Below are 27,897 nucleotides of genomic sequence, written 5' to 3'. Positions count from 1 at the left end.
TTCTCATCACAAACCAACTTCCATTCAAGACGTCACTGGTTTAAATATTTATTTAATATAAAGCCATAAAGTCAAGAGATAAAATAGCAATAGAATAGTAAATCAAGATATAAAAACTGACATAAGTGCAGACTTCAAATGATCACAACCATTTTTAGCATACTAAAACGTGATCTATTTATATACAGTACATTTGTTCCTATCTCAATAGCAAATAAAGTATAAATGTATTTACAAACCATACAGGTCAAAGAATCTCAGAGAAAATATAAAGGAGTACAAAATCCAACAGAGATTAAGAATATTAGGAAAGTAGAATACGCAAAACGTATATAATAGTTCTGCCATTTCAACAGTTAACGTATAAGCAAAATACGCTCCTATTTAGTTGTTTCTTCTGCGTAAAACTTACACCGTGTCCTAACCAGTCGCTCATTTTTGGACCAATGCTGCACAAATAAAAGCCAACTGACTGACAAACTGTCCTGTTGCTAGTTAGGACAAACACACTGACGCAACCAAACTGCACCAAATCAGAACATACTTGATGTTTACATGTGCAGCAACATTTTGGACCAATGGGATTTCATCGTGGGCGGAGCTACCCACCACTGTCCTGCTCAAAGAGCTGCCAATCGACTGATCAACTGTCCTGTGGCTGGTTAGGAGGACGAGCCTTTGTCGCTTTATTGCGTCATGCCTGGTTAGGACACCGTGTGAGCAAGAGAAAAGCAGTACCAAAAAACAGAAGCAAGTGTGGAAGGAGAGAGAAGAGAAAACAGAGCTAGTTCTTAACGGGAGTCTTTTTAAGGCGAGGAACGAGGAAAACCGTGCCGTCCGCGGTGTGCTGAAGGGAGAATTCGTTGGGCGAGAAAGGCTTGCCCTGCTCGTCCCGAAGCATCCCGAAGACCTCTTGGTACAGGGTGCTCAACTGCTGCTTCATCTCTCTCAGACTGGTGCTGCGTTCGCTCTTCTCCTTCTTCAGGCGCTCCTTCTCCTCCTTCAGCGAGTCCAGCTCGTACTCCAGGCCCACAATGTTCTCCAGCTTCCGCTTGCGGCAGTTTTGCGCCGCCACCTTGTTCTTGCCCCGCCGGCGGATGTCCCTGACGAGGGCCAGTTGGGCATCGTTGAGCTGGTGTTTGGACATCATCTCGTTGAAGTCGTCCACGGGCAGATTGATGATCATGTCCACGGTAAACGGGATCTGCAAGGCTTTTGCCCTCTGCTCGTCACGGGAGAGCCGGGCCTCGGAGCGCTTCTTCTGCTTGTCTTTGGTGAAGGGAGGTTTGGAGTAGCCGCTGGCCTCCGCCGGCTCCGTCTTTGGGTTCTTCGCCTTCATCTCCTGTTGCTCCGCGGAGGACTTTTCCGAGAGAGATGCGTGAGCTACGTCGTTGAGGTAAACCAGCGGGAATATCTCGCCGTAATCGGACTCCGTGCTTCCCGGACTGCCGTCCATCTCTTCGGAGTCGGAGTCGCTGAAACCGAAGGATCCGTCCCCATTCAGGGACTTCCCCGGAGAGCTCATGCGAGGGCTGGAGTCCAGCGACAAGCCAGAATCAGAATCTGGGAATTCCCCTATAGTTTCTGGGTTTCCTGAGCTGAAGTTTCCGGGCGAGAAGCTCTGCAGATCCATGGGGTTTACAGGAGGATCGCTGGCGATCTCGGCCAGATTTCCTCCGTCGGATGCGAGAGGAACGCTGTTCACTTTGGCCTCCATCTCGGGATAAAACAGCTCGTTGAATTCTTCCGGTCTGAACTCGGCTCCCACGTCCGGGACGTTCAGACTCATCTGGCTGAGGTTGGGCGACACCATATTGTTGAAGGATCCGTCATAGGTGTTGATGTATTCAGGAGGACACCCCTCTGTCTGGGCGGACGAGAGATGGTCCATCCCGGGCAGGTATTGGCTGTAGCTTGGGTTCTGTGCTTCTCCCGAAGGTTTCATATATCCATCCATATTCAATGTCTCCTGCATCTGCATGTTGATACACTGCTAAAAAATACAAAAGAACAGAGTATGAGCACCATAATCCAATGTGAAGACTCATATGAGACAAACGGGTTACAGTACGAGTTGGGATAAAAGCATTGTTACACTCTTTCACAATAGCTGCATTACCATTACCCTTCAAATTGCGCACATTTAAATGACGAATTAGAGGTCAACCGATTCATCGGTTAATATCGGTTATAGGAAAAAACCCATGCCGAAAGTTGTTCCGGGTTGCGTCTGGGTTGCTGGAGCGGCTGAGAAGGGTCCACTGTCATCATACAGTACGTGAGCGCCCTCTAGTTTGCTGAAAGAACAGCAGTAGCCTATGTTTGCAGTCAAGTCTAATGCTGCATTCACACCAAATGCGAATAGAGCGTCAAAATCGCGTCTACCACGTCTAGTTTGACGCTTGAACATTTTGAATCCATTCGCGCGTGAATTGGACGCGCGTATAAATTGAGCGTTTGAAGCGAAATAGACGCGCGTTAAAGGGCGTCAAACGCGAATTCGCTTCAAACGCGTGAATGCACAAAAAGCACCACTCGCGCATAACGCGCATATCGCGCAAGACGCTCAATTCACATCCAATTCACGTCATTCGTGCGAACTGGACGCGCGAATGAGGCGGAATCGCGTCCATCGCGCCGTGCAAAATGCGTCTATCGAGCCGCAGGACCTCCAGACGTGCGTCAACACGCCTTTCCATTGACTTAACATTGAAATCACTCGCTCCTGACGCTCTATTCGCGTTTGGTGTGAATACAGCATGAGAGGGCGCTAGCATTACTAGTACCTTAAGCGGTTAAAACAATGTGACAAAAATACACGCAAAGCCGATCCAAATGTATAATATCATGATTGTTATCATCTAATTGATAGTTTAGCTGTTCACTTATGCATTCATTAGCCGGCGAAGTTATCGGTAAAATCCACATTCCTCTATTATGAATTGAAAATAAGCCCAATGGAAACGCGTCAATTCCGCAAAAACTCGCATATATCACAAAAAAAGTTTTATGCTTTTATGTTTTCATGCATGAGGTGGTTTTTTACAATACGAAAAAGGAATATTTTGCAAAACTGCTATGGAAAGGGTTAGGGCTATTTTTTTCGCATTTACAGGTCACCTGGTGCACGTAAAAGTCACATGATCATTCATTAGAGATGGCGCGGTATGTTTAGATGACGAGACATTATTTGTAGAAACTGGAGCAGTCGCTACAAGAAGCCTTACTGCATTACACAACTCAAAAAAGGTTGATCTGTTCATCCAGAAATTCTGAATCCACAGTTCCTCCCAGAAACGCCTCATAGGAGGTGCTCCCAAGTATAAAGGCCTGTTCACACCGGGACGATTTTCGTGCGCGTTTAATGCGACATTTAACTCCTCGTGACTAAACAAAGGGCGCCAATGTGAGGGTTCACACCGACGCGCAAAACGGCAGGCGTAATAGTGTAATTTTTAAAAAAACGCCATGGGTTAGTTTTTTTGTTTTGACACAGCACGTTAAAAACTGGCTGACCAATGAGATCGCCGCTTTTGTTCACGTGGCTGGAGCTTCTGAAGTTACAGTTAAACACCACTTGGTGGCGCTCAAGCACAAAATGGTCTTGTCGAGCACACATTGATCCGACGAAGAGGAAATAAGTAGACAAAGAAGAAGATGAGCTGCTAATGCTGCTTGCCAGTTAGCAAAAAGTGTGTGAATGGTTTTGGCAAGTGCGTAAATACTGTCTCTGTTCTTAAGCGTAAAGTGCCGCAGCTCCACCTTGTGTAGCGGGAGCGCCATCTACTGAATTTGCACGTTCACTCGGCGCATCGCCAGTGAAAATCGCTTGGGTGTGAACACAAAAACGCGCCGATAAACGCTGGCGATAAGCGCACGATAATCGTCCCGGTGTGCACAGGCCTTAAGGGGCTTTGGATAAAGTTTGGATAACACGCCTACGTCTCCTTCGATTAAAAATAATAGTAAGTGCGGTGGCTGCGATTATATACGTAAACCGACCAACATCTGATGCCATGATTTTTAGAACGACTAGTCGCATAACATCGGTTTATGGAAACCGTCACTTCACAACAGTTTTTTATTGACATTTAGAAAATAACGCAAATGTTTTCAGCAAATCTGTAATGGAAACCAGGCTATTTTCTGGCAGAGTTACAGTTGCTTGAACTTTTGAGTGTTTCTACGCTTGACCTGCTCGGTAACGATGTAGCTTGATGCTTCAGTGCATTGGGTAATGTTGACGTGAGTCATATGAAAGGACCTTAACTTTAAACCTTTATGAAGTATACATCCCAAGCTGCCTGTCAGACCACAGCATGAGCTCAGAGAGGGTCATTTGGGTGTTGCTCAGTAACAGGGTTGTTTGCACCTTTCTAAACCACAGCTGGTATACACCAGAGTACAGCCTCTCTCTGGAAATCATGTGGAAGCAACATGTCCTCCAACCAATATGCCTATATAGGTCGTTTGCATATTTCCCTGAAATACGACCCATAGGAGCATATACTTAAGTTGCGCCCCTATCGACAACAGGACACTTTTATTTGAATGCTTTGTTTCCTTTTATTTGCGTCATATTTCAGGTTTTGCGTAGCTCAATTGATAGAGCATTGCAAAATACAACATCATGTGATCATGCAATCATGGGTTCGATCCCAGGGAACACATGCTCATAAAGTGTATATGCACTATAAATCACTGGGTAGGTTTAAGGGCGGGGTAGGAGTAGTTGTTAATAAAAAAATATTTTCGCTAAATGGAAATATGACAAATGGTGGTAAAAAGTCCACACATTGCATTTATGAACACGCATTTTGATTGATTTCATGACAACAGATGTAACACGACACTGTCATTATTTTTACGCCAGCTAGAAGGCGCATGACTTTAAAATGTAAATAAAGATTGTAATAAGGTGCTTGAAAAACGACCTATAGAGTCAGGGTTTTTTTGGAGGACAGTCTCTCAGGTTTCATTAAAAATATCTTTATTCGCATTTCAAAGATGAACCAAAGTCTGAGTAAATTATCCCTTTAAGATTGCATGTTAACCTTGGAGATCCTGTTGGCCGGTATGTTTATTTGAAACTGAGTATTTTAAATCGCAATGTAATATACATTTTTATTGTGTTGCCTAGACAGGGTGTTAGGTGAGGTCTGGTTTAGGGCTCATACCTGCAACTCTGGGAGTGAGAGCAACTCCATCCAGGCTTGATCTATTGAGCCTGGCAGCAAAGGATTCTGGGTAAAGGCTGGGATGTCTGCGGGCATCATGAGATCTGTTGAAGGTGGAACGGAGACATCCAGGCAAGGCGGGGCTGGCTGCACAGACAACAGAGAAGAGAGAGAGAGACAATTAGACTGAAGTGCACTGACATGTATAAGTGTTGTGTTGCCAAGAGGTGTGAGGTGTTACATGGGCGATATATATCCCGCAATTACCTCAGCCGGCTCATCTAGTGGAAAAGTCTCAGCCAGGAGCTGCATGCACTCATCGAATGACAGGGCATCACCACTTTGTTCTGCAAAAGCCCCGTTCTGCAAGTCAAATACATCCCAATAAAGCCAATGCATCTACACACAGAGCAGGACACGTGCAAGTAAATGCTGATTCTTTGACAGTTCTCGAAACTTTGAGTTAATCGTTAACAAAGAACATCTATTATCTCTGGTTACAGGTAAAGTGGAAGTGTGTATTGTGTAGATGTGGATTTAAACTTCTGTAAATTTAATTATGTGTGCTCTGGATGCATTACTTTAAGGCTTTTTTACATGTTTTATACAAGTCACAACAATCATTGGTAATCAATGTTACGCAGATTCGGAATTACTTTAGTTTACAAACATTGAAAATGAAACTTGAATGTAATGTCAACTAAAAATAATGTTGCCATTGGATGTACCCAGAGTTAATGTTGAACATTAATATTTCAACTACACTTCAGTGGTACGTCAATCAAATTCCTGACCATTGCAAAGTTTGGGGGGAAAAAAACTTAAAATATATAAAAAATGACACCTGTCCAGCAGTTGAGTCACTTTTTTTTATTTAATAGTTTTACACATTCAAAGAGATACAAAAGATCATTCTTTAAAAAGTGTGACATAAAGGACCAAAGCACTATAACCTTTAAAGATATAATTCATTAGTCCTATCTACAAGTGGTCCGACGGTTCAGGTTTTAAAAATCTGGCTTACATCAGCCTACTGCCTCTTTTCCTTTGGGCTCTCTGAAAGAGAAAGAGAAAGCATGACGTTACTCAATACTGTTGACATACAGTCACATTCAGCTAAATCATTCACTATTTTAAACCGCTCTCACTATCGTAAATCTATGAATGCTTCAATATCACTGCGGTTTCTACAGTTAACATTAACAATTGGAAGCGCTATGACAATTCAAGTTTATCGCCCTGACTAAACACACCAGAACCAGCGAATCAAGGTCTGTAGGATTACTGTGCTGGAGGAATAAACACCTCTGAGCTTAACTAGAACTATGCCAAAGTCGGTCCTGGATGGCCACTGTCCTGCAGAGTTTAGCTCCAGCTTGCCTCAACACACCTGCCTGGAAGTTATTAGTACAGGGGTCTTCAAAGTCGGTCCTGGAGGGTCGCTGTCCTGTAGAGTTTAGTCCCAATCCCAATGAAACACCTAGTAAGACCTTGAGTAGCTGGTACAGGTGTGTTTCATTGGGACTGGAGCTAAACTCTTCAGGACAGTGGCCCTCCAGAAGCAGGATTGGACACCCCTGATATAAACTATATCTCAGCTCATGTTTCCTGAAACTTCATTTATCCTATAGAATAATAGAGCGTAGGTTTTTCCAACGACAATTTCTTTAAAACTGCAGATTCAAATTGTGTAGACCTTTCTCTTTAAATATCACAACACCACACATGTTTATGAGAAAGCAACTGACATGGCTATTGTGTTTCAGTGGGAACAGGCTAAAAACTGAATGGAGATTGGTTACATTCCTCACATTTAATACTGATTCTGGAATATGAATTTGATTGATTACCTGATAAAGCAGTAATCAGGGAGCACGAGGAGGTGCTTCTCATTCCTTTGACTGTCCATCCTCATCTGCTTCACTCCAACTGAAGGCAAGAATGCAAAGTGCTGTGCAAGCAAAGAGTAACTGATGAAGGCGTGCGGCTGCGTCCGAAATAGCACTGAGTAGGTACTGCATTTGAATTTGTTCTTGCTTTGCGACCATTAAAAAAGCACATTCTAGATAGTATGAATGTGTGTAGTATGAATGAATTCCAGACGTACTTCATCCGCCATGTGGTTACTGTCACGTGACCCAAGGCTTCAGTTGTGTCGCTTCACTGCCATTCATAAATCCTCTCCCGTTTGCTGGTCCTCAACATGGGATGCTGGCTGATGGTTTGCTGGTCCTCAACATGGGATGCTGGTTGATGGTTTGATGGTCCCCAACATGGGATGCTGGTTGATGGTTTGATGGTCCTCAACATGGGATGCTGGTCGCTGGTTTGATGGTCCCCAACATTGGATGCTGGTTGATGGTTTGCTGGTCCTCAACATGGGATGCTGGTTGATGGTTTGCTGGTCCTCAACATGGGATGCTGGTTGATGGTTTGCTGGTCCTCAACATGGGATGCTGGTTGATGGTTTGCTGGTCCTCAACATGGGATGCTGGTCGCTGGTTTGATGGTCCCCAACATTGGATGCTGGTTGATGGTTTGCTGGACCCCAAAATGGGATGCTGGTCGCTGGTTTGATGGTCCCCAACATTGGATGCTGGTTGATGGTTTGCTGGTCCTCAACATGGGATGCAGGTTGATGGTTTGCTGGTCCCCAACATTGGATGCTGGTTGATGGTTTGCTGGTCCTCAACATGGGATGCTGGTTGATGGTTTGCTGGTCCTCAACATGGGATGCTGGTCGCTGGTTTGATGGTCCCCAACATTGGATGCTGGTTGATGGTTTGCTGGTCCCCAACATTGGATGCTGGTTGATGGTTTGCTGGTCCTCAACATGGGATGCTGGTTGATGGTTTGCTGGTCCTCAACATGGGATGCTGGTTGATGGTTTGATGGTCCCCAACATTGGATGCTGGTTGATGGTTTGCTGGTCCTCAACATGGGATGCAGGTTGATGGTTTGCTGGTCCCCAACATTGGATGCTGGTTGATGGTTTGCTGGTCCTCAACATGGGATGCTGGTTGATGGTTTGCTGGTCCTCAACATGGGATGCTGGTTGATGGTTTGATGGTCCCCAACATTGGATGCTGGTTGATGGTTTGCTGGTCCTCAACATGGGATGCTGGTTGATGGTTTGCTGGTCCCCAACATTGGATGCTGGTTGATGGTTTGCTGGTCCTCAACATGGGATGTTGGTTGATGGTTTGCTGGTCCTCAACATGGGATGCTGGTCGCTGGTTTGATGGTCCCCAACATGGGATGCTGGTCGCTGGTTTGCTGGTCCTCAACATGGGATGCTGGTCGCTGGTTTGCTGGTCCTCAACATTGGATGCTGGTCGCTGGTTTGCTGGTCCTCAACATGGGATGCTGGTCGCTGGTTTGCTGGTCCTCAACATGGGATGCTGGTCGCTGGTTTGATGGTCCCCAACATTGGATGCTGGTTGATGGTTTGCTGGTCCTCAACATGGGATGCTGGTTGATGGTTTGCTGGTCCCCAACATTGGATGCTGGTTGATGGTTTGCTGGTCCTCAACATGGGATGCAGGTTGATGGTTTGCTGGTCCCCAACATTGGATGCTGGTTGATGGTTTGCTGGTCCTCAACATGGGATGCTGGTTGATGGTTTGCTGGTCCTCAACATGGGATGCTGGTTGATGGTTTGATGGTCCCCAACATTGGATGCTGGTTGATGGTTTGCTGGTCCTCAACATGGGATGCTGGTTGATGGTTTGCTGGTCCCCAACATTGGATGCTGGTTGATGGTTTGCTGGTCCTCAACATGGGATGTTGGTTGATGGTTTGCTGGTCCTCAACATGGGATGCTGGTCGCTGGTTTGATGGTCCCCAACATGGGATGCTGGTCGCTGGTTTGCTGGTCCTCAACATGGGATGCTGGTCGCTGGTTTGCTGGTCCTCAACATTGGATGCTGGTCGCTGGTTTGCTGGTCCTCAACATGGGATGCTGGTCGCTGGTTTGCTGGTCCTCAACATGGGATGCTGGTCGCTGGTTTGCTGGTCCTCAACATGGGATGCTGGTCGCTGGTTTGCTGGTCCTCAACATGGGATGCTGGCTGATGGTTTGCTGGTCCTCAACATGGGATGTTGGTCGATGGTTTGCTGGTCCTCAACATGGGATGCTGGTCACTGGTTTGATGGTCCCCAACATTGGATGCTGGTTGATGGTTTGCTGGTCCTCAACATGGGATGCTGGTCGCTGGTTTGCTGGTCCTCAACATGGGATGCTGGTCGCTGGTTTGCTGGTCCTCAACATGGGATGCTGGTCGCTGGTTTGATGGTCCCCAACATGCGATGCTGGTTGATGGTTTGCTGGACCCCAACATGGGCTGCTGGTCGCTGGTTTGATGTCCCCAACATGGGATGCCTGTCGCTGGTTTGCTGGTCCTAAACATGGGATGCTGGTCGCTGGTTTGCTGGTCCTCAACATGGGATGTTGGTCGATGGTTTGCTGGTCCTCAACATGGGATGCTGGTCACTGGTTTGATGGTCCCCAACATTGGATGCTGGTTGATGGTTTGCTGGTCCTCAACATGGGATGCTGGTCGCTGGTTTGCTGGTCCTCAACATGGGATGCTGGTCGCTGGTTTGCTGGTCCTCAACATGGGATGCTGGTCGCTGGTTTGATGGTCCCCAACATGCGATGCTGGTTGATGGTTTGCTGGACCCCAACATGGGCTGCTGGTCGCTGGTTTGATGGTCCTAAACATGGGATGCTGGTCGCTGGTTTGCTGGTCCTCAACATGGGATGCTGGTCGCTGGTTTGATGGTCCCCAACATGCGATGCTGGTTGATGGTTTGCTGGACCCCAACATGGGCTGCTGGTCGCTGGTTTGATGTCCCCAACATGGGATGCCTGTCGCTGGTTTGCTGGTCCTAAACATGGGATGCTGGTCGCTGGTTTGCTGGTCCTCAACATGGGATGTTGGTCGATGGTTTGCTGGTCCTCAACATGGGATGCTGGTCACTGGTTTGATGGTCCCCAACATTGGATGCTGGTTGATGGTTTGCTGGTCCTCAACATGGGATGCTGGTCGCTGGTTTGCTGGTCCTCAACATGGGATGCTGGTCGCTGGTTTGCTGGTCCTCAACATGGGATGCTGGTCGCTGGTTTGATGGTCCCCAACATGCGATGCTGGTTGATGGTTTGCTGGACCCCAACATGGGCTGCTGGTCGCTGGTTTGATGGTCCTAAACATGGGATGCTGGTCGCTGGTTTGCTGGTCCTCAACATGGGATGCTGGTCGCTGGTTTGATGGTCCCCAACATGCGATGCTGGTTGATGGTTTGCTGGACCCCAACATGGGCTGCTGGTCGCTGGTTTGATGTCCCCAACATGGGATGCCTGTCGCTGGTTTGCTGGTCCTAAACATGGGATGCTGGTCGCTGGTTTGCTGGTCCTCAACATGGGATGTTGGTCGATGGTTTGCTGGTCCTCAACATGGGATGCTGGTCACTGGTTTGATGGTCCCCAACATTGGATGCTGGTTGATGGTTTGCTGGTCCTCAACATGGGATGCTGGTCGCTGGTTTGCTGGTCCTCAACATGGGATGCTGGTCGCTGGTTTGCTGGTCCTCAACATGGGATGCTGGTCGCTGGTTTGATGGTCCCCAACATGCGATGCTGGTTGATGGTTTGCTGGACCCCAACATGGGCTGCTGGTCGCTGGTTTGATGGTCCTAAACATGGGATGCTGGTCGCTGGTTTGCTGGTCCTCAACATGGAAAGCTGGTTGATGGTTTGCTGGTTCCCAACACGGGATGCTGGTTGATGGTTTGCTGGTTCCCAACACGGGATGCTGGTTGATGGTTTGCTTGTCCTCAACATGGGATGCTGGTTGATGGTTTGCTGGTCCTCAACATGGGATGCTGGTTGATGGTTTGCTGGTCCTCAACATGGGATGCTGGTTGATGGTTTGCTGGTTCCCAACATGGGATGCTGGTTGATGGTTTGCTGGTCCCCAGTATGGATAGTGGGTGTGCTGGTGGACCAGCATAAGGTATGTTTTGCAAACTAGGACCACCTTGAAATGCTGCTGTGCTGGTGAACCAGAATATGTTATCTTCTGGGTACTGGTATGATCCCAGCAAGACCCCAACAAAACTCATGAATGTCTTACATATCATGTTTTTTTTAGTGTGTTCATAGTTAAATAAAGACCAAGAAAATTGTCCAATTAATTGTAATAAATTATTTAATAAACACTTTATGCAGGTTACATTTATAGGCAGAGTAAAAATGAACACTGCTCAGTTTTCATATGGCCCATATCTACAGAGAGTAAAAGTAACACTGAAGCAATGTTGCAGTTAGTGAAAAAAAACTAGATTCACTCTACAAGTGATGATTAACCATTAGTGATGACACCTGCGGTTAACAAGCAGAATCACTGAAGATAAGAGGAACAAGAAGAACAGAAAAAAGAAGAGTCAACCAGAAACACAACAACTACAACTGACTCACAGCCATTCGGCCTTAGATGAAACCAACTGCTAAAATCAGTCATATTTCACCAGAGGGTGCTTAAACAACTCCAAACACATCATCAGCATGTTCACTCATTATAAACCTGCTTTATTTCTTTAAAGTCTGTTTGTTTATTTATAAAGTCTGTTTGAAGTCACCATTATGGTGATCAGTGTTCACTTTAGTTGGGCAATTGGCCCTTGACTGGTTGAATGAATTCTCTTTCAGAAACTGTTGAAAGTGCATGCTATCACTATTGACTACAATATTTCTTGCTCCTGACTCAATGACAAACCTTTTACTATGTGCAGTTTTTGAATCAGTGACTGACAGATGGATTTTGATTATCATATGCCATTATATGCCATTGAAAGAGCTCTTCTCATTACCCCTGTTATTGAACACAGCGCTTATGATTATGACATTTTTCAGTTTTTATATCTCTAAATGTTTTTGTTTTCTGTATTTGACAGTGATTTGTGTACAGATCCTTTGAAACAGCAGACAAACCCTTTGAAATGTTTCACCAATTTGCATTTTTACTTTGTTATTCAAAACTTCAGATGGCATTGATTAATAATGGTGCACCAGCTTCACCAGCTCTGGTTTGCTTGAGAACAGCGTGACTATGCTGGTCCACCAGCTAAACTAGCAGAAACCCGCATGGAGTTTATGCTGGATTTTTCAGCAGGGCTGTTGGCATTCTGTTTTTTCCGCATACTATATAGTAGAGATTAGGGAAGTATTCGATTTCAGACGCAAGAATGGTCTAAACGGGACACAGGACTCATGCTTGCTTCTGTTTGTGTCAGTTGCACTTTAAGAAATCTGCTAAATGTTGTTGGAACATTTACAATGGGTGTTCAAAGGCCCACCCATTAACCACGTTTAGGATGGATTAGAACAAATCAGGTAAAGCCTGATTTTTGGAAACACCCCACTGATCGTGGAGCATAGCATTCCACAGAGATACTTACATGACCTTGTGGCCAACAACAACAAATCAATAGCTGTGCAGAGCGATCAATTCAAAAACATACAGAGCCATCTGCTCCATAATAGCTTGCAGTACTTTAATGTTGTACACCGATCGGTCTGAGCAGCGCCACTTCAAGTCAAACAATCCTACTGTTCGTTTAATATCACTGTCACCACTCGTGTGGCTTTCATCAAAATTTGCATGCTGATCGACCATACTTTAAACATTGAAATGTCAATCTCAACCAAAAGGATGGTTTGGATCAAAACTCAACATTGTCAATGTCACCTTATTATCTTGGCTGCCATTCAAAATTCATAGATTTCCTTATGATCTCCAACATTTCTCATCAAATGAGCTGAGCTATCATTTTATCGCTGTAAACTTTTACTCTGTGTGAACAATTGTCTCATTTGTGTCTACATTCATTTCAGTAGGAACTATATTATCGGCCACGGCAAAGAACGATAACATTCATAACTTCAAATGCTTGAGGTCTTTCAATGTTTTTCAATGTTTTTATCATTTATCAGCTGGGGAAAAAATCCAACCATATCGTTCCTCTGTGCCGTTATCGTTATAGTTGATGGCTAGACTATTCTCATAGAATTAGAACGATCGCCATTGGTGTGAAAAATAGTTTGCTCCATAACTTTATGCCACGGTTATGCACGGAAAACTCGCATCGTACAAGATTGAAATCACGTAGTACATCTGCGACACACGCACGTGCCTCTGGGAAAAGCAGGTCTTCAGTGTCCTCCTATCCATGTTGTGTTGGGATTGTTTGCAAGGGTCCATTTCGTAGAATTGCGTTTACCCAGAAGCCTTACCTCCCGAGTTCCTGTAATTATGCCATAGTAGCAGTTACCAAGCAACTAGGCAGCTGCACCCAGTAATATGAGCGGAGGGTGAGGCCTGTTGAGCACCTGTGTGTGTGTGTGTGTGTCTGTGATAGATCTCATGGGATGGACTTGTGCATGCGTACCTGTGCGATTTCGCCATTTGCTGTGTTGGTTTGCGTCAGAGCGCCGCTGGCCGGAAGGCTTCGAGGGACAAACTCTCCGGTCTCCTCATCCAGCTGGAGTTGTGCGAGGAAAGCCTTCTCCTGCTCCCGCAAATGCTGCTGCCGCTTCTCCTCCTCCTGCTCACGCTGACGACGCAGCTCCACCTCCTTCTGTCTGTAGCTGAAATCAAACACTTCCCTCCCCGCGCCCAGGTCCACGTCCTGCCTCCACAGGATATCTATCAGCTCCATGTCCTAGAGAGAGATAAGAGAGAGGGCATGAGAGCAGCTGTGGGGATGCAGCACACACTCCTGACCACACCCTGCCTGCCCAGGAGGGATTAGGAGCCCAGCCCTCCTCCAAACGCCTCAGATAAGCAACGACAACACAGCGTGAATAATACATGCTTCTTCTCCTTTTTCATCCCATCCCTGGGAACTACCAAATCATACACCCACACACTCTGTTAGTGTTACTATAAATGTTAGTGGCAGATTTAAAGGTCAGCTCAAAACTCGAAAGCAAGTATTATTCATATTTCTCTAACTAAAACACTCATATGGTCTGTATGTGGGACGTTGACATGTCCTGTGTGACCTGACTAATTTTAAAGACAATTTTTTAAAACATTGACAGAATACATGGGATATTTATTCTCTGTCACACTGCAAGACCTTTTAAAATTACTAGTGAATTGAAAATGTGTTTAAAATGAAACTAAATGATGGTGACCAGTTGGAGCATATAAAATATAATCTTTTTAAAGACATCCGTGGTCATGTTATACAGTATATCAAATACCATTCATATTCAACTATTTATGTAGCTCTCACACTTCTTTCTAACTGCATACCCTAAACTGGAGTTTTATATTTTGTGGTAAAACACGGCCTGTTTTCTAGAGAAGTGCACAACAAAGATCAGGAGGAGTGAACAGCGGCTCCAACCAATCAGCAGCCGAGAGTGAAGCGCCACCCGTCATGTTGTTTTAACTACAGAGATCAGGGTGTTTGTCTGATGCAAGGACAGATAACTGAACATCTAGACGGCGTCCTTGTCAATGGCATGTTGATGTGACATTGATAGACCAACAGGAATAATAAGAAGCATTATTTAGATGTGTACACTTTTCCTTTTTTTAAGGTTTCTATTATGTGCAGTTGTGGACCAGGGTTATTAAAGTTAGTTAACTAGAATTATAACCACAGAAAAAAAAAACCTTTCACTACTTGAAATAAAATAAACTGTAAGTGAAACTAAACCCTTACAAGGTACCATTTCTCATTTTTGATTTAGCTTAACTTAACTAAAAACGCTAAAAATGAATTAAAAATGTCAAACTCTGACTTAACTTAAAATGATGACAGAAAATGTATAACACTAAAATTATTCTAAATATGAATAAACACTATAATAGTATCACAATGATTCTAAAACAACACTGTGGTGGACAGTAACAAAGCATTGCTTTGTATTATTAAGAGTTCATATATTTTTTAAGTATCTTGTTTTTCATTTTGGAAAACTTCCCAGGCATAATACAATACTATTTACTCCACTACATGTCAAAATATATGATTCCCTGTACCCAGGGGCGGCCCTATGAAAGAATATGATGTTGGGCCCTGTACCGCACCAACCGATCCAAAATCTTTGTCTGCAATTTAATAATACTGACCAGTTAAGCTCCGCTCGCTCAGCCCAGAATGCCCCAATTGGCTGATGAAACATTGATTACAATTAACAAAACGACATTCACTTTAAAGAAAGGCTTTCTACAAAACAGAACTTAATGAAGTGGTCAAAATCATGTCTGACCCACTCCATGTCTCATACCTCATGCTGTTCACTTTTCATAACCAACATAGAAGACATTAAAAAAATAACATTATAATATTTAAACATACATATGGAACTAAATACATTTTCTTAACAGCTACAACAGGTATAGTAGCCTACAGTACAGAGACATTTCATGTTGGAGTGGTTCATGAGTGAAGTGTTTTGCAGATTTATGTACTTTTTGGGCACTGATTATGTGTGACAAGCTCATCATTTAATGTGAAATGCCTTTAAACGGTTTCAGAAGTATTGCTAATTTGTCTGACTAACAGTCCTGAACTAGTCCGGCGATGAGTCCACCATGTCTGACGCAATACTGACATTTCCAGACAGAATAAAAAATAAAAAAAGAGTCTGTCTGTATTACAAAAATATGCTAACAATTACCTAGAAGGAAATGCATTTCAGCATCTTAAAGTCACCCTGTGGGGAAAATCAAGTTTTTAATGTTGTTTATATGTCCATGTGGTGTTTCTAATATGCTTAAAGACAAACCATGAGCAAACCAAGTCAACATTGCTGAGTATTTCTCTTTAAAACTGCAGTGAACCAAAGACAGTCTCAAAAACACGGTTTGAAATCGCCTGTAACCAATCACGTCAGCGTGTGGGCGGGCTTTAGCATATCATTAACTATTCTCTGAAGCAGTGGGCGGAGTCTCAGAGAAGTCAGTTATCCCGCTATATTTTTCTGTTGATATGAAAAATCAGTTACATTTAGCAATACAGCAGGTGAATTATGTATATGATGTATATTACGATGTTATGATGAACTTTATGCCTCTCCACTGATGTTCTGAGTTGTTTCTAGGATGCTGACTGATACTGAAGACATGAAAAACATGGTTTGTGTAACATTAGCAACACATTATTAGCTGTTTGTTGACTCAAGCAAAGGCCAATCATATTAATTCCCGTCATGTGTCTGACGTTGTAAAGAGCGATACCTCTGTGCAGCGTTTATTACAGTAAAGTTGAGCGAGTGGATCTGAGAGCTGGTGCGAGTGAGTGGAGGCGGAGCTCATTTGCATATTCATGAATCCGCGAATACTAAATGAAGCAAGGGTGTAGAGTTACATTCAAGCTATTTTAAGACATGAAGAAATATTTTTCACAGGAAAAAACGTTTAAATGTGTCATTTTGGTGATCAAAGATGAGTTTTAAGGGATAAAATGATGTGTGATAAGTGATAAAGTTTAATTAACCTGAAATTACTAAAAGGTAATGTATAAGTATGTATAAGTTATTTCAACTTAAATTACATCAAACTGGCTTAAAAATTAGTTTAATCTTATATAACTTTAAATACTTAAGTACATTACACTCTAAAAAAAAAGTCTCGTAACCATAAGGGAACCTTTTTTAGTGCTATATAGCACCAATTTTGGTGCTTCAGTGGTTCTTCAGAGGTGCTATATAGCACCTTAGTCAAAGAACCGGTGAAGAACCTCTGAAGAACCGGTGAAGAACCTCTGAAGAACCGCTGAAGAACCTCTGAAGAACCGCTGAAGAACCACTGAAGCACCAAAAATGGTGCTATATAGCACTAAAAAAGGTTCCCCTATGATTACGAGCCAAGAACTATTTTTGGTGCCATATAGAACCTTTTTTTTTTTAGAGTGTAACTTGTATAACATAAAAGTTGAAAACTTGTTGTCAAAAGTTGTTATCGAATACTTAATAAAGCGATATATTGACAGATTAATAGCGTGACATTTGGCCATTTTGAGATCCTTGTCATCAGATTTAATTCAGGCTTGTATTCCCATGTATACACTGATAAGCGCAGATGCATGGAGCACATCAAATATGGTAAAACAGAAGCTGAAACGATCACGCTTCATCGGTTCTCGCGCATGTTTGAGCTTTGTTTGCCATATTTGATGTGCTCTATGCATCTGCGCTTATCAATGTTTATATGCAAATAAAAGCCTATAAAGCGATCTCTCTTCAGAAGACTTTATTTATTTTACTATCGCTTTTGCAAGCATTCAAATTTTGGTTTTGCTTTCAAATGGAGGGACAAACATATCTCAGGTTTCGTTTAAAATATCTTCATTTGTGCTTCGAACATAGTCTTTCAGCTCGGAAACGATGTGAGGGTCAGTATTTTCATTTTTGGGTGAACTGTCCCTTTAAATTGTTAATCAGCCACTCTGCACTCGAGTGCTATAATGAGAAATGTTGTTCAAATGTTATACATCAGCAGATGAGACATTATAAATGCTGGTCATTAAAATTCTTCCCAGGCTGGGAGGCAAAAATATTTATGAAACCTTGGCCTCAGACTTTCTTGATTGATAGTTGCAGAAACTCAATTCTCTATTACATCAACAGTGTCTGAGATATGGATTACTTAGTCTTTAACCTCCTCTAGCATTTATTTACAGAGCCCAAGCTTTGCATAAACGTCTGTATGTGTCTGTTCGTGAGGTCAGAAACACCATGTGACTGGAGATCTGGAGAAAATCAGCTTCCCGTATAGCTGCAGATCACAAGGCCCAGGGGACTAAACAGAGAAGAAGTGTGTACTGACAACAGAGGAACTGTGCCGCTTTTTCAGGAACCAATTCTCTTTTGCAATTCTGAATCAGACATCAGCCTTGACATCACAGCAGATTTTACAGCGCAACTAAATACGCCATCAGAACTAACCATGAATTCATGATTGATTTAAATTATATAAAAACGATTCCATAATTAAGTGGGTCAGACAGAGACATGTAACAACATGCCCATCTCCCTCACACACACACACACATCCTCTCCGGATAACTCCAGATAACAGGCGGGGGCGGAGCCACAGAGATGATGAAACATACAAACAACTGATAAATGGGCCGCTCTCACGAGAAGACGGATTGGACACACACACACACACACACACACACACAATGTATTTCTGATTGTTTAGTTCAGATGTTTTCTTTCTAACCATATCCTGCTACAAAAGCATTTATATATGCTATAAATCAATGACCGTTAAAAACAAAACAGGAACAGTTCATCCAAAAATGAAAATATTGCGGTTTATTGGTATTATCATTATAAAGTAAACTATTATTATCTTCAGTTCCTTCTCCGCTGCAATATAACAAGACCAATTAAGGATAGTAAGAGTTGTTTCCAAGCACAAACGTAACAAAACATTTGAAGTTAAAAAAAGAGTAAGTTATATATTATAAACTTGTAAAAAATATTAAATACAATTATAACATTTTAACATATTTGTTAAATAGCTTTATGTAATGTGTTTTTGTTAAGTCATGTTATAATATTGTTTTGAACTGCTTGTTATTTACAATGGTTACTATTGACTGTTTTCATTGTTTGTTTTGGGGGGGTTTCAATATATGAGGACATGAACAGATGAACTTCATCTCCAGAGCTGCTCTGAGAAGCTCTTCACCGTTTCATTTGAGGAAAACAACAATGGCAGCCCCTACGGATGCGGTGGGAATATACAAAGAATGTAAAATAAAAGTCTTCTCTTGCCTTATGCGCCATTTTTTCTCCTCCGTTTCCCTCAAATAAGCAGGAGTAAGCACCTTTGGCGATAGAAATGATTGTAAATGAGCATAAGTCCCGTATGGTCCGCCATGCTTTGTTTACATCGAGCTATCGCTCAGGCAGTTTGACTTTTCCTGGAGCGCTACAAAGTCGTGAGTCGTGGTTTGAAGTTGTGACTTACGGGCTCAAAAACGTGCCTGGAACGCAGCATAAAACCGAAAGATCTCCACGGCAAACCGTCAAAATAAAAGACCGGTTTAACTAAACATATTAACTAAAATAATAGTATTATTTCTAAGGAACACCATGCAACCAAAATATTGTTTCGTCCATGTTTTACATTTTTACAGCATTTTATTTTAATATTTTTGTTGTAAATGTATTGTTATTTTGTTATTTGATTACATTTTAAAAGCTTGATTAAATTATTAAAGTTGATATAAATTTGTATTAAATCATAAAACACAGAATCCCCCAAAATAATAAAAATAAAACGGAAAACACAGAATTTAGGGGGAAATAAATTGATTTCATGCAGCCCTTAAAGGGATAGTTCACCCAAAAATGAAAATTAGCCCATGATTTCCTTCATCAGCCAACACTTTACTTTATAAAGTTTTAAATATGGATATTTTTCTTACACAAACGCATTGATTTGCTTCAGAAGGCCTTTATTAACCCCCAGAGTGGCATGGAGCAGTTTTATGATGGATAGAGGCATTTTGTATGGACTTCAAAAACAGAGCAACTATTACTGCCATTATAAAGCTTGGATTAGCCAAGACTTTTTTAATATAACTCTGATTGTGTTCGTCTGAAAGAAGAATGTCATAAACACCTAGGATGACTTGAGGGAGAGTAAATCATAGGCTCATTTTCATTTTTGGGTGAACTATCCCTTTAATAAAACGAAGCTACTCTGTGAATTTTACATTCATTCTCAAGGTCAAATATGTGGAAATCATTTCCTCCCCCATTAATGGTGAATGAGTATCATGATAAACATTAATATTATATGATAAGGAAAAAAATATAGTGATAATATATATTTTTTTGCCCTATCGCCCAGCTCTACCTAATATTAAATAAATGTAAAAATACAACTTCAAAATCTACACAGACATATTAATAAAAGAAAACATTAAAAAAATACAAATTTATTAAAATGAACTAGAATAGAAAATATGAACATAAAATTTCATAAAAAATATTAAGAATAAAAATAGTATATCAGTAATACTGAAGTAAAATGTTTCAATATTTAGTGTTTGACAGAAAGAAAACAATAATAATATGTGGCCTGGATGACATGAGGGTGAGTAAATGAATGGAAAAATAAAGGACATTTGTTGATGAACTACTCGAATTAATTGACAATTACCATCGCACACCTGTTGGCAATAGATATGTGCGTAGGAGAAAAGGATATACACGTGTGTGTGCCTGATGAAGGTCATGAGACCGAAACGTTGCTAGTAAAGGTTTGTGATAGTCTCTGTGAGTATCGATAGCGTGCGGGATTTCCTTTTATTTATGATGAACACCTGTAAAATACCAAAGGCTCGAGTGGAAACAGTATTTGCTGAATATCATCCGTTTGGTGATCCTGTTTTTGACCTGATGTAAGAAAGCCTGTGCTCAGGTGATGATGATGAAGCTTGATCACATGGTTTTGTATTAAACATCTGTCGAGTATGTTATGTTCATAGGTGTGATTGTCGCAGCTGCATTTGATGTCACTGTCAGAGCCGATGGATGGTGGGATTGTATTTAGAGTGAAAGAGAATATCCAAGACACACCTTTACTGCATAATTAATGGCCAAAGAGTTGTGATCATTATCCAGGTTAATGGAAACGGGAAACCAGAGCTGTTATTAAAACGGCAAAGTTTCCCTATAAAGCAGAGATTATTTTTCACGCCTCGCTTCCTGTTCCTCTATACAGACGCGGGAATGTGGAATATACCGCTGCAGGAACAAGAGAGCAGCTTGTTCTGTTTTATTTTCAGGCAGGTGCTGCACGTAGTCAATGTCCAAACCGGTTTACCAGCACAGGTGAACACTCAAAAAAGACACCCAAACGCACAACTACTCAGTGCTTTTGCTGTCATCTACGACGGGGATGATTGGGAATGTGATTCAGATGATGAATACTCAAAGAAATGACGGAGCCCTGCTGTTTACAAAAAGCTCGGGTGATATTTTATTAAAGGATTAGTTCACTTCAAAATTAAAATGTCCTGATATTTTACTCACTCCATCTCATCCAAGATGTTCACGTCTTTCTTTCTTCAGTCGAGAAGAAATGACTTGTTTTGAGGAAAACATTGCAGGATTTTTCTCCACATAATGGACTTCAATGGGAACCAACAGTTGAAGGTCCAAATCAAAGGAAGGGCTTCAGAGGCTCTGATCCCAGACGAGGAATAGGGTCTGATCTAGACAAACCATCGGCCATTTTCTAAAAAAAAATAAACATTTATTATACTTTTTAACCTCAAATGCGCGACTTCGGTGTTGTGCTTCTTCACGGCGTATAACGTCATCACATCGGAAAGGTCACATGACGTATGTGGAAGTACCGACCCAGTGTTAAAACAAACGTGCACAGACTAAATCAAGCGGCCTTTACAAAAATAAAGGTAAAACAACATGAGATGGAGTTTTTCGGCACTGGGTCGGTACTTCCACGTACGACATGTGACCTTTCTGACGTGATGATGTCATACGCCGTGAAGAAGAACAACTCCGAAGTCGCGCATTTGAGGTTAAAAAGTATATAAATGTTTATTTTTGTTGAAAATGTCCGATGGTTTGTCTAGATCAGACCCTATTCCTCGTCTGGGATCAGAGTCTCTGAAGCCCTTCCTTTGAAACTGCATTGATTTGGACCTTCAGCTGTTGGTTCCCATTGAAGTCCATAATGTGCAGAAAAATCCTGGAATGTTTTCCTCAAAAAACTTCACTGAAGACAGAAAGACATCAGTGAGGTTGGAATTTAAAGTGAACTAATCCTTTAACACAAAAGAAAAAAGAAAAATGTAATATGTCATTTTTCGCCGTTAGAGGTCACAGCTTGACGACTCCCGCAGACGAGCGCTTACCCGTAACCAGAGGTGGGTAGTAACGAATTACATTTACTTCGTTACATTTACTTGAGTACATTTTTTGGGTAACTTGTACTTTTAGAGTAGATTTAAAGATGGGTACTTTTACTCTTACTCAAGTAAATTTCTTGTGAAAAAACTGTACTTTTACTTAGTTACATTCGGTGGCGTTCCTCCGTTACTGTCAAATAGTAATAATTATATTATATATATTAAAATAAGTGAATAACTTTCGCAAGTCTCGCGAAACGTTGGAGAGGCTGCTTCGCGAGAGGTTGCTACGCATCACCCGCTTATAATTAGCGCGCGTTTAGTCGGAAGATGTGAGCTACGGGAGGCAGATTGCCCGTGGCCTCAAGTTCAGTCTATGTTTTCACTCCAAGATGTCAAAAAGAATAGTTTCATAATGCGATGCATGTTGTGTGCACCAAAACGAACTGACATCTCTCAGCATACAAGAATTCCACCCTGAAAAGAACATGTAGCGGTAAGTGTCACAATGGTGCCTATATTTGAACACTATTAACGGTCATTTGGTAACTATGGGAAATTTTCCCTTATTATAATACTATTTCACACACTGTCCGAGTGTTTTCCTCATATGCGCTCTTGTGCAAGCAATGAATCGTTTGAATCCTCCAAACAACACACGTCCACAAACAAACGTTCACATCTGCACATTTACATATCCTTTTCTTCACAAAACGAAACAAATTGAATAGCCTAATGTGACGTCTTGCATTTATACACAAATCCGGACAGACACCTGTCTGAAGTGTAGAAAATACATACAAATAAAAACGGTATTGTATTTTATTCCTACCTAAAGAATAGCCTATATACTTATACAAATATAAGAACAAAGTATGTTTTAAGAAGAGCTCTAGTTAGCCCAGCACACCATTAATTTACACTGTTTAACCATTAATCACACACACACACACACACACACACACACACACACACACACACATATATATATATTATATATATATATATATATATATATATATATATATATATATATATATATATATATATATATATATATATATATATATATATATATATATATATATATATATATATATATATATATATATATATATATATATACATATATATACATATATATATAAGGTTCATTAGCTTACATTAGTTAACATGAACTAATAATGAACTGCACTTATAAAGCACTTATTTATCTTTATGTTAATTTAAACATTTACTAATGCATTATTAAAATATTGTTAACATTAGTCAATGCACTGTGAACTAACATGAACAAACCATGAACAGCTGGATTTTTATGAACTAACGTTGACAAAGATTAACTAATGCTGAACAGAGGTGTTGTTCATGGTTAGTTCATGTTAACTAATACATTAACTAATGTTAACTAATACAACCTTATTGTAAAGTGTTACAGAGAGGTGTGTGAAAGCTCTCCAAGTAGCCTGAAATTCAGGGTTTTCGCTTATCAATCAGATCGAAAGTAACTAGTAACTAACTACTTGAGTAGTTTTCTCATCGAATACTTTTTTACTCTTACTCAAGTAAATATTACGATTGTTACTTTTACTTTTACTTGAGTAAATATTTCAGTAAGTACTTGTACTTTTACTTGAGTACAGATTTTGGCTACTCTACCCACCTCTGCCCGTAACGCGGGTATAATGTTTTATTTCTCCGGATTTAAACATTCTTGAAAACATTTGGGACACAAGTCAACACTGTTCTAGTGGTTTTGGGATATTTTAATCCAAAAATCTTACATATTGTGCCTTTAAATGTGTACTGTGGGCATCAGCACAAACATTTATACATACAGTTTTGGGAACAGCTAATAATTTTATTAATAACACTTTATTACAATATAGACTGCCGAACAGATCATTAGGTAGTCTAAAGCACACGGCACAATCATTAATCTGGTGTCATTGATTATGTTTGATAAAATCTCATCTAACATAAAAATAGCCTAGCATGAAAGGCTGTGAGTTTTAAATGCGTCAGATATCTGTATCTTCATAACACTTAGGTTACACTTTATATGTTGTTAGCCATTCTGGTGTGCGTGTGTTTCATAAATGTCGTCTGTTTAATTTGAATGTTGTATTTACTGTTTCTTCATATTTACAGAGACAAAAAAACAAGAGAAAATAAAATAGCTCAAATAAAGCTTGATCTTCTGGAGGTCAAGTGCTTTCTTTCACTGACCGTTTGTTTATAAAAAAAAATATTTGTACGAATTTCAGGCCCTGTGTTGAGTTTGTACACAGTAAAAAATTACTGTAATTTTACCAGTAAAAGACAGTAAAATGCTACAGCAAAAACCCATTGGTTAACAGTAAGTACCGTTTTTGGAAGTAAAAATAATTTTAAAAAAATACAGTAAAATCATAATTTTTTCTGTGACGGATCACATTTGATGGGTTTTCATTTTAATTATTATGTTTTCTTTAGTTTTTTTTGCTATCAGTCATGTACATTAGGGTTTTATGTCACATCTTATGTTGTTAAATGAATGTGTATGGCATAATTTTAGTGGTGTGTGTTATCATGATGGTTTTTTGCTTCTATATATTAATATTTCCCTGTTTGACTTTCTCTACACCAGCTGTGTTGCTATGGTGGATGTCTAAAAATATAAAAATAAATAATAATATAAAAGATCTCAACCTTGATTCATATATTTGCATGCATTCACTGACAACACTACCGATCTGTTCAGCATTATGTAATGTTTGTCAAAGACATAAAGTGCTATCAAAACTCTACAAAAACATTTTTTTCAGCATAGGTATAAAGAATGAAAGTAGCACTGATAGAGATTAAACTCTTAAAGCCGAGGATCACTTCTTTACGTCAGGACACAAGGATAAAATAAACAGCCACATTCCAGATTGGAGCCGCCTGCTATTGTGCAAGGCGCCGGTGAGCGCGCATGCGCAGAAGCGCGTCTGTCTGCTGCGGGATCACACGCAAAAACATCAAAGCGCAACGACACATCTCATGACAGAAGTTCAATGGAGTGCCAGCTTCGCTTCCCATCACTGCGATATGTTTATACTGGGATTTCGATGTGTCTTCATTCCTTTCGTTCTTATAGGACGGCCCGCGTTCAATGACTATGCAGAATTGTGTGTGAAAAGATCAGAAACGAGAGGAAACGCCTTCTCAAACACGGACTATACATATAAAAACGACGCTTCAACTATTCCACCATGTCATGAGTTAAAGAAACTAACTAAATAGTCTCGTATTGAAACTTTAAAACACGCGAGGCTATTAAAAAAGTCACATGGAAGTGTGTGTGTGAGCGTGTCTGTGTGTCTTTGGTAACATACATGACAAGAGCAATAAATACATCACATAAGACGAGGTTCAAAGGGCAAATGATGTAACATCATAGCCCAAATTACATTTTAGTAGCATTGTAATACTATTGAAATAGGCTACTGTGACATTGTTATAACATTAGTAACGCAAATAATTATTATTAAATATTATTTACCTGTTGGCTTGGGTGCATTTTAGGCAATTCAATCTCCATCATCTTGTCTGAGAGGATCTCTCCCCGTCCGCCGTAACTCCTAATGTGATTTATTTGTTTGTAATCCTTCACAGCGAAATAAAATGTGGCTTAAAAATAAATACGTCCGATTGTCGTTGCTATTCGCTGCACTTCAGAAGGAAATGCTGTGTCTGTGGAGTTATGAAAATATACGGAAAGCCCCAGTCATTTGATGGCCCCGCCCACACTCCACGCTGACCAATAGGAAGCGCTTGCTGAGCTGTTGCGTTCTACGCCCCCTTTTATCTTCCGACTCGTGCTGTGTAAACCTCCTGAATGTGAACAGAGCTAATTATTTTAACTAATATTTTTCGTTATCTTAAAAAACACTGATAACATTGTGTATACTGTATTACTTTAACATAAGTATTCTACATTAAAAAAAAAAACGAAATTTATTTGAATTTTTAAGGGTTATATATGTTCAAATAGACTATGTTGTCATTTATTTAATATATATATGAAACCCAATGGAGTTAATCAACGCGTTTTGTGACAACTGATCCCAAAACCTTCCCTCAGGAACGTTCCGGGAAGCAGGGACTGTATTAATCTGGGAAGTCATGTGAGATTGCAGCACCTGCACTTTCGCTGGGCCTTTAAAGGGACACGTACGATCTGAAACGCAATAAGAGCACATGATTTGAACACACCTACAAACTCGCGTGACCTGCATGTGTGTGTCTGTCTGATAGCGACACCTGCTGTTCGGCACTAAGCCTTTCATTTCATGTGAGCCGTTTTCACATGCAGTGTAAACTCTTTAAACCGCAGTTTAACCACTAAATCAGTTTATAATCCTACAAAACGTTAAACTAAACATTAAAATGTTGCTTAGGTTAAGGCAAGACAGCCCAGGTGAATAAGGTACAACAAAATGAACTAATAGATATCACCATGCTTCCCCATTGATTTCATTAAGGATTGCAAACATATTAGTTTTCTGAAACGTTCTATTTAAATATGCAAATTAGTCTAATTAAATATGCAGTAATTTGCATCCATTTCTAAGACAAAAATCTGAACATAATTCTTGTTTTGGAAAATACTATCAAGAGCCAGGAAAAAAAAAAATATTATATATAATTATATATAAACAAACTCCTCTGTTAGAGGAGCTCAGAGAACTCAAGCGTGGTGCCGTGATAGATTGCCACCTGTGCAATAAGTCCATTCGGGACATTTCCTCACTACTAAATATTCCACGCTCAACTGTTAGTGGTGTTATAACAAAGTGGAAGCAATTGGGAACAACAGCAACTCAGCCACGTAAAATCACAGAGCGGGGTCAGCGCATGCTGAGGGTCGCAGTGCGCAGAAATTTCTGCAGAGTCAACAGCTCCAGACCTCCAAACTTCTGTGTCCTTCAGATGAGCTCAAGATCAGTGTGTAGAGCTTCATGGAATGGGTTTCCATGGCCGAGCAGCTCAGCCAAGCCCAACATCACCAAGTGCAATGCAAAGCGTGGGATGCAGTGGGGTAAAGCGCGCCGCCACTGGACTCTAGAGCAGTTTTCTGGAGTGACCAATCACACTTCTCTGTCTGGCAATCCCATGGACGCATGGGCGTCGGAACCATTGTGTGTGGGCGGGACAAGACCCACCCACTTTTTACGATCAATGATATTGGACCCACTCACTTTTATCGTCTGTAATTCAGCACACGTCTGTTTACCTACCCCTAACCGATAAACACTTATTATTAAACACATTTAGATGCTTTATTTCCACTTTTCTAATATTTTCTTCATTTTTATTGAGAGTAAATGCCTTTCCGATCTGATATGTGATGGGAAAAGGGAGAAGAGTGAGTTCGGCAAAAGGCGGATTCGAACCTCGGGTTGATTTACGTCAAAACTTGATGCTGTGCGTCTTACCGCTACACTATTGTTGCTCTCCATGATGTGGTGATTTCCGTAATTTTGTCTCGCCCAACCAGACGTTTAGCAAACAAGGCGGTATATTTGTACTTAATGTAAATGGTATCTACTCCAGTAAATTTTTTCTGAGAGAGGATGCATTGTGGCAAGTGTAAAGTTTGGTGGAGGGGGGATTATGGTGTTGGTTGTTTTTCAGCGGTTGGGCTTGGCCCCTTAGTTCCAGTGAAAGGAACTCTTAATGCTTCTCCAAGACTTTTTGGACAATTTCATGCTCCCAACTTTGTGGGAACAGTTTGTGGATGACCCTGTCCCAACATGACTGACCAGAGCACAAAGCG

At 41.2% G+C, this 27,897-nt stretch overlaps 1 protein-coding gene across 2 annotated transcripts; it reads right to left on the bottom strand.

Moving 5' to 3' along the window:
• Window positions 1-32: 32 nt before the first annotated feature.
• On the bottom strand, window positions 33-25,871 carry nfe2l2a (nfe2 like bZIP transcription factor 2a). Of its 2 annotated transcripts, XR_013816891.1 has the most exons (6): window positions 25,621-25,815; window positions 13,626-13,898; window positions 5,445-5,540; window positions 5,178-5,324; window positions 714-1,993; window positions 33-420 (listed from the first exon to the last, which is right to left on the bottom strand). XR_013816891.1 is itself a non-coding variant. In XM_079821777.1 (5 exons), the coding sequence occupies exons 1-5, from the start codon at window positions 25,660-25,662 to the stop codon at window positions 785-787; spliced, it is 1,767 nt and encodes a 588-aa protein (XP_079677903.1). In that variant the 5' UTR covers window positions 25,663-25,871; the 3' UTR covers window positions 33-784. The 2 variants fall into 2 exon arrangements, 1 of the variants encoding a protein (XP_079677903.1); XM_079821777.1 differs by having other exon boundaries at window positions 33-1,993; window positions 25,621-25,871.
• Window positions 25,872-27,897: the final 2,026 nt, after the last annotated feature.

Source organism: Gobio gobio, assembly GCF_949357685.1.
Source record: "Gobio gobio genome assembly, chromosome: 7".
NCBI classification, from domain to species: domain Eukaryota; kingdom Metazoa; phylum Chordata; class Actinopteri; order Cypriniformes; family Gobionidae; genus Gobio; species Gobio gobio.
Note: the sequence above shows the minus strand (reverse complement) of the source record. Positions and strands in the feature narration are given on the sequence as shown.